This window comes from Micromys minutus (assembly GCF_963924665.1).
Source record: "Micromys minutus genome assembly, chromosome: 29".
NCBI classification, from domain to species: domain Eukaryota; kingdom Metazoa; phylum Chordata; class Mammalia; order Rodentia; family Muridae; genus Micromys; species Micromys minutus.
In genome coordinates, this window is record NC_137964.1 from 28,456,991 (window position 1) to 28,470,397 (window position 13,407).

At 50.1% G+C, this 13,407-nt stretch overlaps 1 protein-coding gene across 3 annotated transcripts; it reads right to left on the bottom strand.

Annotated features, from left to right (window-relative positions):
• Window positions 1-398: 398 nt before the first annotated feature.
• Window positions 399-12,670, bottom strand: TBX3 (T-box transcription factor 3). Of its 3 annotated transcripts, XM_080940726.1 has the most exons (9): window positions 12,626-12,670; window positions 11,243-12,394; window positions 9,418-9,685; window positions 8,453-8,512; window positions 8,060-8,206; window positions 6,318-6,394; window positions 5,063-5,220; window positions 3,015-3,685; window positions 399-1,552 (listed from the first exon to the last, which is right to left on the bottom strand). In XM_080940726.1, exons 2-9 carry the CDS (start codon window positions 11,629-11,631, stop codon window positions 1,091-1,093), a joined length of 2,232 nt encoding a protein of 743 aa, XP_080796852.1. In that variant the 5' UTR covers window positions 11,632-12,394; window positions 12,626-12,670; the 3' UTR covers window positions 399-1,090. The 3 variants fall into 3 exon arrangements, with proteins under 3 accessions (XP_080796852.1, XP_080796851.1, XP_080796853.1); XM_080940725.1 differs by having other exon boundaries at window positions 11,243-12,648; XM_080940727.1 differs by lacking the exon at window positions 8,453-8,512 and having other exon boundaries at window positions 11,243-12,648.
• Between the last annotated feature and the right edge of the window lie 737 nt (window positions 12,671-13,407).

Sequence of the window (13,407 nt, forward strand, 5' to 3'; positions counted from 1 at the left end):
AGCCTCCGCTTGTGTGGATTAGCCATCCCCTGACCTGGAAGCAAAGCCCATAAGGCAAAACAAGAATCAAACCTGACAGACACAACTCCTATTTACATTTGGCTATGTACAGTTCAATAAATTAAAGTTTTATCTTTCTGAGCAGTCATATTCCACCTATTTACAAGAGATAGCAAATAATTACATAAATACTTTGTCCAATAGCTGTCTTTCCTCTTTATTATTTCTTTTGAAACCTTGTTATTGCGTATACAGTTAGAAAGAGCTAATGGTCCAACAGGCACAAGAAGCCCTCTACAGCGCTCAGAGGAAAGAAACTCGGTTGGTTTCACGCCCATAGCTCTCCCCCTTCTCCCCACTCCCCCCCCCCCCAGTTGCCAGCTTGAGCAAGGTTGAGGGAAGATGGGACTTCCATTGTTTTTCCGTAAAACAGAAATCCAAAATAAAACCCAAAAAACTGTAACATGCAAAAAAAGCCAGCATCGGCTGTTAAAACATCACGATATTTAAAAACAAAACAAAACAAAACAAAAACAGGATTCCTTTAATATAGACCGGGACCCTTCTCTCCCTGCCCCAACGAAAGTACTCAGCAATTGGTCTCAGTCTTCATAGACAGTTCCACGGGACGTCATTCCCGCCCCCACATATTGGTTTTGTTAGTTTGTTTAGGGGGAAAAATGTTTCCACTGGACACATGAAGGGCGAAAGAAAGGGAAGATTCGGGTGAAGTCTCTCCAAGACCCGCGCTCCTGGCCGGCCTGGCTATCTTGTTCTTCAGCCTCAATTTCCACACCAGCCTGCACACAAAAGCCTGTTTGCACACACACACACACACCCTTCAGCCCCGGGTCTCAAAGCAGCAGCAGCCTGGTTACACAGCCCAAGGCGACAGGGCCTGTGGTCTCTAGCGCGCTCTCTGGAAGGATTGTAGAGCTCCTTCTCAGACAAACTGAAAGGGATGGTGGGGGGGGGTCACCCCATGTGGAAAGCCCGTGGTTTATTTTACATCTAACAAAGTGCACTGGCAGATTTGACCAAACTGGAATGGAGAGACCATTTTGGGGGAGGGGCGGGTTTGTTTTGTTTTCTAAGGGGACCCGCTGCAGGACCTGTCTGGCTTGGCTTCCAAGCCACTGACCAGCCGCTGGATGCTTTGCAGTTCGCTGGTAGCCGCCTCCTTCTCGGAGCAGAGTTTGGGTGACAAGGACACTGAGCCGGAGGACAGCGTGGACGAGCGGCTGTTCAGTTCCGATCCCGAGTCCACAGCCACCGAGGCTGGGCTGGCTGCCAGGGCGGCCGCTTTGCCGTCTAGGGGCCCCGCGGCGGAAGCCATGGATGGTAATGCAGTGGCCAGCAAGCTGCTGCTATCAGGTACTGGAACAGGGATGGAGTAGGGACTGTAACGCAGCCTGGGGCGCATGCTGTTCAAGTTGAGGAACGGGTGGCGGTGCACGGAGCTGGAGGCGGCCGCGGAGGAGGCTGCAGCAGCTGCAGCCATGTAAGTGTAGGGGTAAGGAAACAGGCTCCCGAAAGGCGACATGGCCAAGCCCTGGGGAAGAGAGGGAAGAAATATAGGGAATCAGAGAAGGGGGGTGCGGTGGGGGGGGGACCTCTCTCCTCCACCTCCTGCTATCTGGGGAAAAACCACCTGTTCCGGAGGGATGGGGGACAATGCTTTCCCTGGGTTGCATACTAAACTAAGGGGTTAATAGACTAGAGAGTTCCTGGCTATTAAATCTTCCACAGTATTTCATCCATGGTGTCTGACCCTCGGGGCTGTTAGCAAGTTCCCAGGAGGGTGAGCTGCTGCACCTGTTGAGAGGCTTCCACAGAAGAGGCTGGAGTTAAACTCGGGTGCACACAGTACCAATATCTTTTGTTCTCCCCTCTAGATCTTTCCCAGGTAAGGAAAAAAAAAGAAGGATGTGAAATTCGGGATGTGTGTGTGTGTGTGTAAAAATGTGTTCATCTTTAAGACAGCAAGCACCCAGCCTTGAAGGCTGGTGGGGAGACTGAGGCAGATCAGGTGGTGGAGCAGGAAGGCATACAGAAGCAGAGTTTGAATGCACGAGCCTGGCGTGTGTCCTTTACCTGGAGATGCCATTAGACTAGTCTGTTCTGGCTGCCCCTCCTCCACCCGTCACCTGCCTGTCTGGAGGGTGGGGGTGCAGTGAGGTGCTAAACTAGAAGCTGGCTAGCCCTATTCTCAGCCCCCCCCCCCATGAGGAGGGCCATATGCCTTCTGGCTAAAGCAAGGAAGACCAACATACTCAGACAAAACAAAAGGTTGGGGGGAGATAACAGACACTTCCCACTGGGTTCAGAGCTTTCTCCCAGCCTCTCCCTGCACGGGCACAGCTGTCTGAAACACACACACACACACACACACACACACACACACACACACACACACACACACGTGCTTGCCAGCCCCTCCCTTCTTTGCCAATTCCCACGTGTGAGCCACCCATTAACCCTTCGGAGATAGGCTGGGCTGTTTGGGAGTAGGGTGGAGAATGGCTTTGAATTAGGAAGAAGGCTTCCTCACTCCAGACCTAATTCTCACCCAGCGAACCAGTCACTCCCCCCTCCCCATAACTCAGGCCCTTCCTGGGGGAGTAGTGGCTGTGAGCCTCCAGAGAAACAAGTTGGCTGGAGGAAGAAATCCAAAGAGGTCCCAAGAGTCAGACGAGGCTCTGCTCCACCAAGGGACCAGCTGTGTGACCTGAGCCAACAGATTCAGCCTCTCTGGGCCAGAGATGATACATCAAATGAGCCAAACTTGTCGGAAAGCTAATAGTACGGAGCGAAGCTCTATGCATAGCCTAACTTACAGGAAGCAATTCAAGAAGGGCCTTGGGGGAATGGGGGAGGGAGATGAATGCTACACCCTGCTGGGGGTCAATAGAATATTCTAATAGTTTCTAGCAGGGATGACAAGTTTATGTTCCTAGGCTGGGGACTGGGACTAAGAGACTGGTTTGAATGGGTGATGGGAGGGCAGGCAATACCTGGGAGGCCAGAACGTGTTGCTGGAGGTGGAAGGGCAGGGTGGCAGCCGACGCCCCGGACAGTCCCTGCGCCGCGGCTGCGGAGGCCATGGCTGTGGAATCCAGGCCTGAGACGCCGGTGGATGCCCCGGATACTGTGGCCAGCAGGGGCCCCATGCCGGCAGCCATGCTGGAGAAGGCGCCACCCATGGCAAACTGGCCGGGGTGCAGGAAGAGAGGGTGCCCGTTGAAGAACTGCTGGCCAGCTAGGCCTGGGGCGAAACCTAAGCCCGGGAGGGGCCCCTGCGTCAGGTGCGCGGCGGCGTCGGTCTGCACTGACAGTGGAGCGAAGGCGTCCTTGGCGGGCAGCACTCGGGCCTCGTCTACCTTGGTGGCGACTGGACCCTCGCGCCCGGGACTTCTGCGCTCATCTGCTCCCGGAACTCGGGTGCTGGACGAGATGGTGGCCGGGCTGTGGCGTGAGTCTGGCGATGCCTTGTCCAGACGTGCCGTGTCGCGCGCCCGGCTGGGTTCCGCGGGGAACAGCTGCGCCCTGGTGGCCGGACTACCCTTGTCACGGCCTGGCTCCTCGGTCGTGGTGGTGGAAATCTTGGCCGCGTCGCAGGCCTCGAGGCCGTGCTCTTCCTTGCTTTCAGCTTCGGCATCACTCTCCGCTTCGCTGGGACACAGATCTTGGGGAGAAGAAAAGGCAAGGGGAACCGTCGGTCAACCTCCGTGCCTAGTTTAAACCCCACCCCACCCCCCCCCAGCCGGGTGCTGTTGGCTGGCTTGCCAACACTGGGGAGTCTGAGACAAGGGGACAGCCTGAACTACAGAGTGAAAGTATCTCAAGAACAAGACTCACTACTGGGCAGTTTCTTGGCTGTGTAATCCTGCCTGCACCACTCCCAGCCTTCATTTTCCCTGTCAGTAAAATGGGATGATAATGGTGATTTTTTTTTTTTTAACACTTCCAAAAGGATCACAAGTTTTCAACCTCCTCCAGCCAGGCCCCCATTGGCAGCCTTTCTTACAGCAATGATTCTACTTTAAAACAAAACAAAACCAGAAAGACCGGCTGAGACCCGAGCCAAAGCTTTCTCTAGCATCTATTGGATTGCAAATTCGCCCCCCCCCCCTTTTTTTTAAAGGATGTAAACCCGTGACCTCAGAACTCCGTTGGAATACATTCCAAGTTACCTTCAAAGTCTTTGGCTCAGGGAGCGACAGAGGTCAGGTGCTTCCACAAATTTGTGAATACTTTGGGAAGGATTTGTTTGGAATGAATCCTGACGTCTGAATAGGCTCGGGCAAAAACTAACGCTCTCCCCAGGAGCCTTCTATGTTCCTACGGAGATGGGTGGCGGGACAGATCTCTTATTTATTTATTTCCCATCTCTCTTCCACCACACCCTCCACTGTGGGTGTCCTCCCAGCCCAGGGAAAAAAGAAAAGGAAAAGAAAACTGAACCCCACTTTATGTTAAAAGCTTAAAAGGATTGAAGACATTAAAAAAAACTTTCCCTTTTATTTCACTTAAAAAACAGGTTTCTTCCTGCTAAGGGCCGTCTTTCTAAATAAACTTGCTCTTTAAACAAGAAAGCTGGCATGGGAGGGTCAAACCACCTTTCTTACCCTTACCCCACCTATCCAAAGCCAACCCCCCCAGGGCTTCCCCTCCTCCCCCACGGGCTGTACCTCTTCCACCACCCTCCCTACCAAAGGTCACCAGGATTCAGCTGGATACTGCTGACTGGAAAGTAAAGAGAGGGAGCAGAGAGAAGGACAGACAGAAGGACAGAGAGGTGCTTCCAGTGCTGTGTAAAACTGTCTTGCCAAGGACAGGGACACACACACACACACACACACACCGGTCAAATGGAATTGTGGTAGAGGAAGATGTTCCGAGTTCTCTCCTATGCTATCCTCACTTCAAATGACATGTCTGCAAATTCTAGAAAGGCATACAATCTAAAGTGAGCTAGCCAGTTCAGGCCCTTCCCTAGCTCCTAAGGCCTCAGAACCAAGAAGCCCTGGAGTCCGGTGATGGCAGAGGAAGCCAGGTTTACCTTTGAGGTTGGAGGTCCCCACGGTGGACACAGCAGGAGAGGAGGCCTGGGCAAAGCAGTTGTACGCTGCCTGCTCGCTGGAGGACTCATCGGAGGTTCCAGTCTCTTTCTTGTGCCTCTCATCAAAAACCCGCATGGATTGCAGGGTGAGCTGCTTTCTGTAACAGGGAGCCCATGCCCATCATTAGAAAATGGCACCTCTGAGTCCCTTCTTTGTCCCCCCCTCCCCTGCACACACTTTCCTGTCTGGCACACACCTTATCCTACCACCCAACATGAACCCTGTGACATGTTCTGATCCCAGGGTGGCCACCCAACACAGACCCCAGCATTGCCCTTGCTTATTTAACTGGGACGACTATGCATTAGGGAAAAACTTGGCCTGGAAAATTTGTTTAAAACCTCAGGACAGGGGTTAGAATTGGCTGGGGACAGCCACACAATGACCTTACAGTAAGAAGAGTGTCTTGGATACCTAGCCCACCAAACTCCAACACCGGTGTTAAGATGGGCAGAAAACATTTGTTACATGAAACACCCAACTACAATCAGTCCACCAACACATTCGTGGGAGCTTATGTTCATTTTGATGTTAGAAATTATGTTTGATTTCAAGACAGTTTTTCTCAGTGGTAGCTGGGTCTGTAGACCAGCCAGGCTGGCCTTATGAACTCACAGAGATCCCCCTGCCTCTGTTGGGATTAAAGGTGTACCAGGCCCAGTTTAGGAATGATTTTTAGTGCTCAGACCCAAGGGAATAGAGTTTTAAAATTGGTACATAGTTTTCTGGTTTATAGAAGAATCTTTGAAATTGTCTATAGTGTCCAGATGTTTACTTAAAGAAAAAAAAAAAAAAAAAGAATGCAGAGAGCCATGAAGGAGGGGGGAGTGCTCTGGACTCCTCAGGAAACCTTAACTCAAGGCTGGTGCAATCTAGAACTTCAGGTTGCAAAGACTAGCACTTGTGAATAGCTTGATCCCTTTTGAGGTCTTGCTCAGGAAGAACGTCAAACTAATGATTAATAGGTATGCCTTGAATCTGTCACCTCTGGGACCCTTCTCTGGTCAGAAATACAGTGTTGCTTTAGTTCCTTAAAGGGAGCAAGAAGTATAGAGTGCTCTCTGCCTGGGCCATTGTAGAGCTCATACCTTCCCATTCATCTCAATCCAAGTTAGCCTGCATCTCCACTTCTCTCTCAGACTTCCAGACAATGTCCTCCCGCAATTATCCCCTAAGCTAAAAGTTTTTACTCACCTTTTCTCTCTCCTCCCATTGCCAGTGTCCCGAAAACCTTTTGCAAAGGGATTGTTGTCTATTTTTAACTGAGTGATCTAGGAGACACACAAGCAAGGCAGACATTAGCTTCACCTTCTAGAATGTTCTAAACATGCCTGCCTCACCACAGCTCCTAAGTCTTCCCCTATAAATGCGACTGTCCAAAGGGTCCAGGGAATGATCTGTGTAAAAGTGAGGGAAAAGATGGTGGCAGGAATCAAGGGACCGAACCATCAGGAGACTGTAGCAACCTATACAGTCCTGGGAGCCAAGCAAGGAGCCCACACTGAAATTATCCGAAGAAATTCCTTCCCTTGGACAGTTTAGATTTAGAGATGAGGCTACCCCAAAACAGAAAGTGTGTTAAAATGCTACTTCCTGCTGCTTTCCAACGTCCCAGCACATGCATTTATGCCCACGCACAAGGACCCTATACACCAAAACCTTTTCTGTGAATCTAACAAAAATTATGGGGTTTCATTACATTGGACTAGAATGGCACCCCCACCACACACACACACACACACACACACACACACACACACACACACACACACGATAATGAAGCTGAGGGAATTATTAATTACTAATACTGAAGTGTTTTTCCCCCTCCTAGGGTTTTTTTTTTTTTTTTTTTTTTTTTAACCACCACCACCCCGGGCTCTGAATTTTTTTTTTAAGTCATTAAAGTAACAACTTAATTGGCATAACTTATTCTGGGTCTAGGGGAGCCTGTATTTTGCAGATTGTTATCTTTAAAGCCTCCTCTCTTGGTAGAAAAACTATATATCCTGTTACCAGAAGGTGGAAACCTGTGCATTGGTTTTGGGCTCTGTGATTTAATGGAGGCCAGAAGAGCAGGTGAGGACTTATCATTAAGCCTAGGGAATGTAAGGATCAGTGTCCAGGGGCCAGGGACAGTGGCCATGAGTTCAAAGTATAAGGTATTGCCAAGTAAAGTGGACTTTCCCTGAGGTCCAGGGCTCAAGTGAAGTTCGACAGGGGTCCTCAACCCCTCCCCACCAATGCTAGAGAGTCACCAACGAACACTCTTCTTTGGACCTCTATGTGTTCAATTTCCCTGACCTTCAGGCCAGGAGAACTCCAGATTCCAAGTGTGGCTTCATTTGGGAGTCCTTCCTAATCCCCAGCTTCAGGTCCGAGGGAGAAAAACTTTAAGATGACCCATGTTCACCTTGAGGTGGGAAGCCTCAGATAGCTCTCAAATAACATAACTCCATATCAATGAGCCTGTATGTGCACACACACACACACACACACACACACACACACACCATCCGCCACACCAACATAAAAAAAATGTAATAAAAACAAATCATCTATTCAGGCTATGTATATGAGAAGAGAGGCCATAGCTACTCAATGGGCCCAGATATGTTTCACCTTGAACTGCTACTGGTTCCTTTTAGTACTCATTTGTTTTTCTTTTCTTCCTCTTTTTTTTAATCCTTCCTCCTGAAGAGGAACATCAGGAGACAAGCCCCAAGGGCCAGGGCTGGGACTGGAGCAGCAATTTCTAATACTACATGCATCAGATTCCGAGCTTGGGAGTTAGGTTCCTCCCCCTCTGAAAGGAATCAGGCCTCCTCTCTTCCCAGTAGAGTCACACAAGAAAATTCCAGACTCTGCCCAAGGCCCTGGTTTAACTTTCTCAGGCTGGATAGATAGCAAGCAAGGTTAGAACCCTGTGGGTCGGTTACCTTGTCGTTCTGATAGGCAGTGACAGCGATGAACTCTGTTTCCGGGAACAGGTATGTTCGGAAAGTACTGTAAGGCAGTTTCAGAATATCGTTGGCTCTGACGATGTGGAACCGCGGCTGGTACTTATGCATAGAGTTCAGTATTGTCTGTAGAACAGGGACATGCACATTAAAAGACCTCACAGGACAAAGGACATACTCATCTCCCCTGCCAAAGCCGACATAGTCCCCACTGCTGGGACCAAAGCCCACACACACCTCCTTGGGGACATTACAGTCCACAGATGTTATCTCCTGGAGACTCCAAAATTGTTCCTCGGCCGAATTTGTGTCCCTCCCCAACCCCACCCTCACCGGTCTTCATGTTCATTAGTACCTTAAACCCTAGCCTACCTGGGTCCCAAAACTATAATTCCCCTGCCACGTTGCGTGATCGCTTGGGAAGGCCAAAGTCTTAAAAGATAGAGAAAAACATGCATTTTAATTTACAAAATGATTCAGTACTTTAAGCGCCCACTAATTGACAAGCCCAATCCACTTAAGGCTTTTGAGAGGCTGAGCTCCAGAGAGGAATATTTATGCCCTAATCAAATCAAGGGTTTCAAATGCAATCCCTGTCCGATTTAGATATTTCGTTCCATTCACATATTCCAGGGCCTAATCTTTCTGCCTATTCTTCCCTTATCACTGTTTATTCTATTGAAATGTTGGGGAGGGGCAGTGAGGACAGGCAAAGGTTCCCTGGCCTGATTTCCACAGTCTTTCTCTACATCCCTAGGCACACTGGGGTACTCAGGGAATCCTCAGGCTTTCCCCAAGACACACACATCATAGTTTGCTTAACGCCCAAGATTTTAAACTTGCTCCCAGTTGGTCTGATTTTTCACCTGGGGCCCACATCAGTTTTAGCAAAAAAAAAAAAAAAGCAAAAAACCGCTTTCAGAAATGTATTCACAGTCCTTAAGCGACAGAGGCTTGGAACACTCAACGATCCCAAGAAACGACATGGAGGATTTCAAGGAAATAAAATAATGTTTGTAAGCAAAACAAGCCCTGTCCACTTTACAAATCCGATTCATAACTTTTTATTCTTAGTCTTACTCTACACCTCCAGGTCCCGCACCCACTTGGGACCTTTGATTACTATTCCTGTAAATTCTTCTAGAATGTCAGGGTTTCCCTTACTCGGGGAGCAACAACCCCTGCCCCCCCCCATCCACTCTGCAACTATGTTGCAAATTTAACAAAGTTGGCTAGGTATAGCAACCAGCAGGCAGAGAGGAGTCTGGGCCCGAATTCTGAGTTTACCCGGAAGCCAGACCTCCCTGAGAGTCTTACAGATAGTCAATGGAACTTACAAATCCGTGTTTATCCGAAATGTTGTTGGTGAGTTTCAGTTTGTGGAAAGTGACGACTTTGGACATCCACTGCTCCCCCGTAGCGGGGCTGTCCGGGTGTATGTACATTCTCTTTGGCATTTCAGGGTCTGCCTTACCGGCCACCATCCACCGAGAATTGTGAAATTTATAGCGACAGTCATCAGCGGCTATGATGTCCATCAGTAAAATATACTTGGCCTTTTTATCCAACCCAGAGCACCTCACTTTAAATGGAGGGAACATTCGCCTACAAGAGCACAGAAAAGGGAAATACGTAAGTAAGACTTGGTAAATGGCTCAGGACCTCAGACTTGGCTTCCAAGTTGTTTGGCACCATCTAAAATCTTACGGCTTTCTGCTGGGACCAGGGAGCCTGTAAGGTAACTGGGGGTGAAATTGTTACTTCCACACTAACCTTAAAACTGCTCAATATCTCATTGTTTCCCTATCCCAAGCCTCAAATCAAATTAATCATAGCAACCTCCTCTAAGGATCTACTATTCCTTCAAAAAACAAGTTTGTCTATGTGGCTGTTTGGATTGCCCTCTTTGAAAGAGGTATGGATTCTTGCTTAAGTGCCCCCCCTCTTCTTTTCTGAATGCATTTAGTTGAAACTGCTAGAAGCAGGTTTCTAAGGAACCGTGGCTAGTAACGGTTTGGATGATGAGAAAACATTCAAACTTATCGTGGAAATAAATGCTCAGCTCTGGACTGAGGCTGGCGAAGTGTGTGTCTACTGCACTGAGTTTTTCAGAATCAGAGGTTGGAGGCTAGCGTCCGGGCCTGGTAACCCATCTGTGATTTAAGCTATAAACCACTGTAGGCCACTGCAAGAAGCTGCTGTTTAATTTCACAGAAGTGCTGGCTTTCTGTGCTTTTGACTTAAAAGGAAGTGCCTGGTTATGAAAACCGACTAAATGTCTTGTGGGTTGGAAAATGATCCCATGCCAAACTTTGGCCTCAAGTAGTTTGGAAGGAGACTTAAAGTGAGGTTTTATTTTTGTGCCCTTTCAACTGGTATCTTGATAAACCTCAAAGCTACCTATGTTATTTTTTTTCCCTTTCTTAAATCGGTGGTTTTAAATGCTAGTCCTGGGGTCCTTAACAAGCTTGTTTCGGTCAAGCAAGGACAGTAAACATTACGTAAAGTATTAATAATATTCGGGCACAAAAGCAGGGTGCATATTCTCATGGGTTCCTCCGGTCTACACACAGAACCTTAATTTTAAAAACTGCCTGCTCTGTTTCCCCTGAGCGTGCAGACGTAAGAAATGGCAACGGGAAAGAAACGTCCTTCCCTCCTCCACGGGCTTTCTCTGTCCCACACCCATCAGGGTCAGGGCCCCTGCAGCCCCAGAACCAAGGCTGAAGAAAAGAAAGGACCTGAGGAATCCTCAAGGGTCTCCAGTAACTGTCTAAGAGGGGCGTTAAGGTTTGTCCTGGGAAATATAACCAAACAGACAAAACCAAACAGAAATGATATTTCAGAATGGCTTTACACACGGGCTTCCTGCAACAAGGTGATTTTCTCAAATGTTGCAGAAGCACGTCTCCTTCGAAGGAAAACACCCTGTATTCTGTAGGGAACCCGGATACGGGTCCCTAAGAACCCTGCCGAGGGCCCGGGTAGGCTGAAACTTCTGACCCTCAGGCAGGGCCCTGTTGTCTCCACATATTTGGGGATGAGAAGTTTTCGTTTCAAACGATAACAGTCAGCCAGAATCTACTGTTTAAGAGACAGACAAAAGATAGGAAAATCTTCAGATGGCCTTGGGGTCGGGGTCCCCAATGATTACTTACTTACCTTCCTGACTTCGTGATGACCATCTCTGTACCCCGCTTGTGAAACTGGTCCCAAAGTTCCTTGGCCTCCAGGTGCACCTTGGGGTCGTCTTCTACATCTTCTTCGGGTTCCATGGTCTTCAGAGGCCTCAGATGTGCCTGGGGTCCCAGGGATGAGAAAGGGATGCCGGTCTCAGCAGCCCCCACTAACTGATCCATGATGGGCTTGGCCAGGGCTCCGGGCAGCGAGAGCGCAGCGGCGCCGTTGGGAGGCAGCGTTAGCGCGGGGAAGAAAGGCGGCTGGTGGCCCAGCACCGCGCTCATGGCGAAGTCCGGCGCCCGGTGAGGTAGGAACGGATGATAGGCCATGCTTGTCCCAGGGATAACCGGATCTCTCATGGAGAGGCTCATCCACTCCAGACAGGGAACCAGTCAGCAGCTGCTGCTTGGCTTCGCTTTTCTTGTTGCTTTTCAAAAATAATAATTAAAGAATTCAACAGCGACACATAGTTTTGTTTAAAATAAAAAGAGGGACAAATTACAAATAAAGCGTTTGAAAGGGAGGGCGAAAGTGTCTTTTGGGGGGGAAGAGAATGCCGCTTTTAAAGAAGACAAGGCGACAGATCGGGAGACATAGCCGCTGCAGGGGCTGTCCTGGTGCGTGGAGTGTGTTGGAAAAGCCGCTCCTGGAAGTCGGTTTCAGTAGGGCAAGCAGCAAGCAGGGGCTCGACTGGCGCCCGAGCCCTGTGGCTTAGCTGGAAATAGACACAGCAGCCCTTTCCCGGGGTGGCTCCCCGGCTCCCACGCTCTTTGTTGCCAAAGCGCAAGGTTCTCCGAGACTTTTTTTTTTAACCTTTTTTTCCGACTCCTTCCCCCGCCCCCTAGCTCTTCTCTGGCTTTCTCGCAGGAGGCGTCTTAGTTGAGCTAGACTCTTGCTTTCACAGGCAGCGAGATCAAGGAGGGGGAGGAAAAGTCTCTCCTTTTTTTTTTTTTTTTTTTTTTTTTTTTTTTTTTTTTTTAAAGCGATTTAAGCCCCTTTCCAGCGGCGCTTTCAAAACTCGAACTGCGAAGCTGGCTTCGGTTCGCGATCCTCCTCTCTGGCTCCGGGCTGCGCGCAGTGTCTGGGTGGTGATCGAATGGTGCCTACGATCTTCTACCTCGGGGACCCGGCTGTCTTCCTTGTGCAAAAAGGAAAAAAAAAAACGTGAGCGAAATCGCTTTCCTAAAAATAATAAATTAAAAAAAAATCAGCGTCCGGGCACACAGGCCGAGGGAGTATTAAGACGCTTGCAAAAAAAAAAAAAAAAAAAAAATAGGAAAGAAGGAAGAGAGAGGAGTGATTGGGAGCTGTAGTAGGCGAGTAGAGGGAGGGAGAGAGAGAGAGAGAAAAAGAGCGAGCGAGCACCTCGCCACCCTCCTCCGCCTCTAGAATTCCCCGGGCGTCTGCTCGGCGGCTCTGGACGGTCGGGCTGCGCTGTGGGCTGCGGGAGCCCGAGGCTTGTTGATTGGCTCTTTGACGCTTTCGGACCAATTGTGTGGCTGCATAGGCGTGGTTTTCACAGGTCGAGTGCTGGGGGAATAGAGCCGAGTTATAAAAAGAAGGTGTCGGAAACTGGAACGTCGCTGCGCCGCGCTGTACTACGGCCTGTCCTGCGTTTATGTCAACATGATCAGAGGGGAGGGCGGGGAGCCACCAGGGCGCCGCGCGCTCACCAAAGTCGCCTCTAGGTGGCTGATCCAGAAGAGAGTTCTCAGCAGCCTGAGAGCTCGCCCCGGCTCCTTAGTTCAGCCCACAACTGAAAGGCCTCAGCCATCCAAGCCCCGGGATCCGGGAGGAGGCTGGGCCAGGGAGGAAGGGGGAGGGAGCGAGGGCGGGAGCCAGGCAGCTTGCCCGGCTTCCGAGGCGCCGGGCAGGGGCGCTCGCCTCTCGTGCGCTCCGAGCGCTACAGCTCAAGCCCGCGGCCGCTTCTCTTGTGCAGATCTGCAGCTTCTTCCCTTTCCCCGGGCCCCGGGCTAGCGGAGCGGGCCGCCGAGCGTCCCTTTTAGCCAATGAGCCTTAACAAAAGCTCCAGGCTCGCGCAGCTCTGGAGCCCCACGTGGAGCCGCCCAGCCACCTCTGAATCTAGTCCTCTAGCTCGTGCGCCCCGGGTGCTTCGGATTCCCGAGCCACCAGCGCAGGGGATCCCA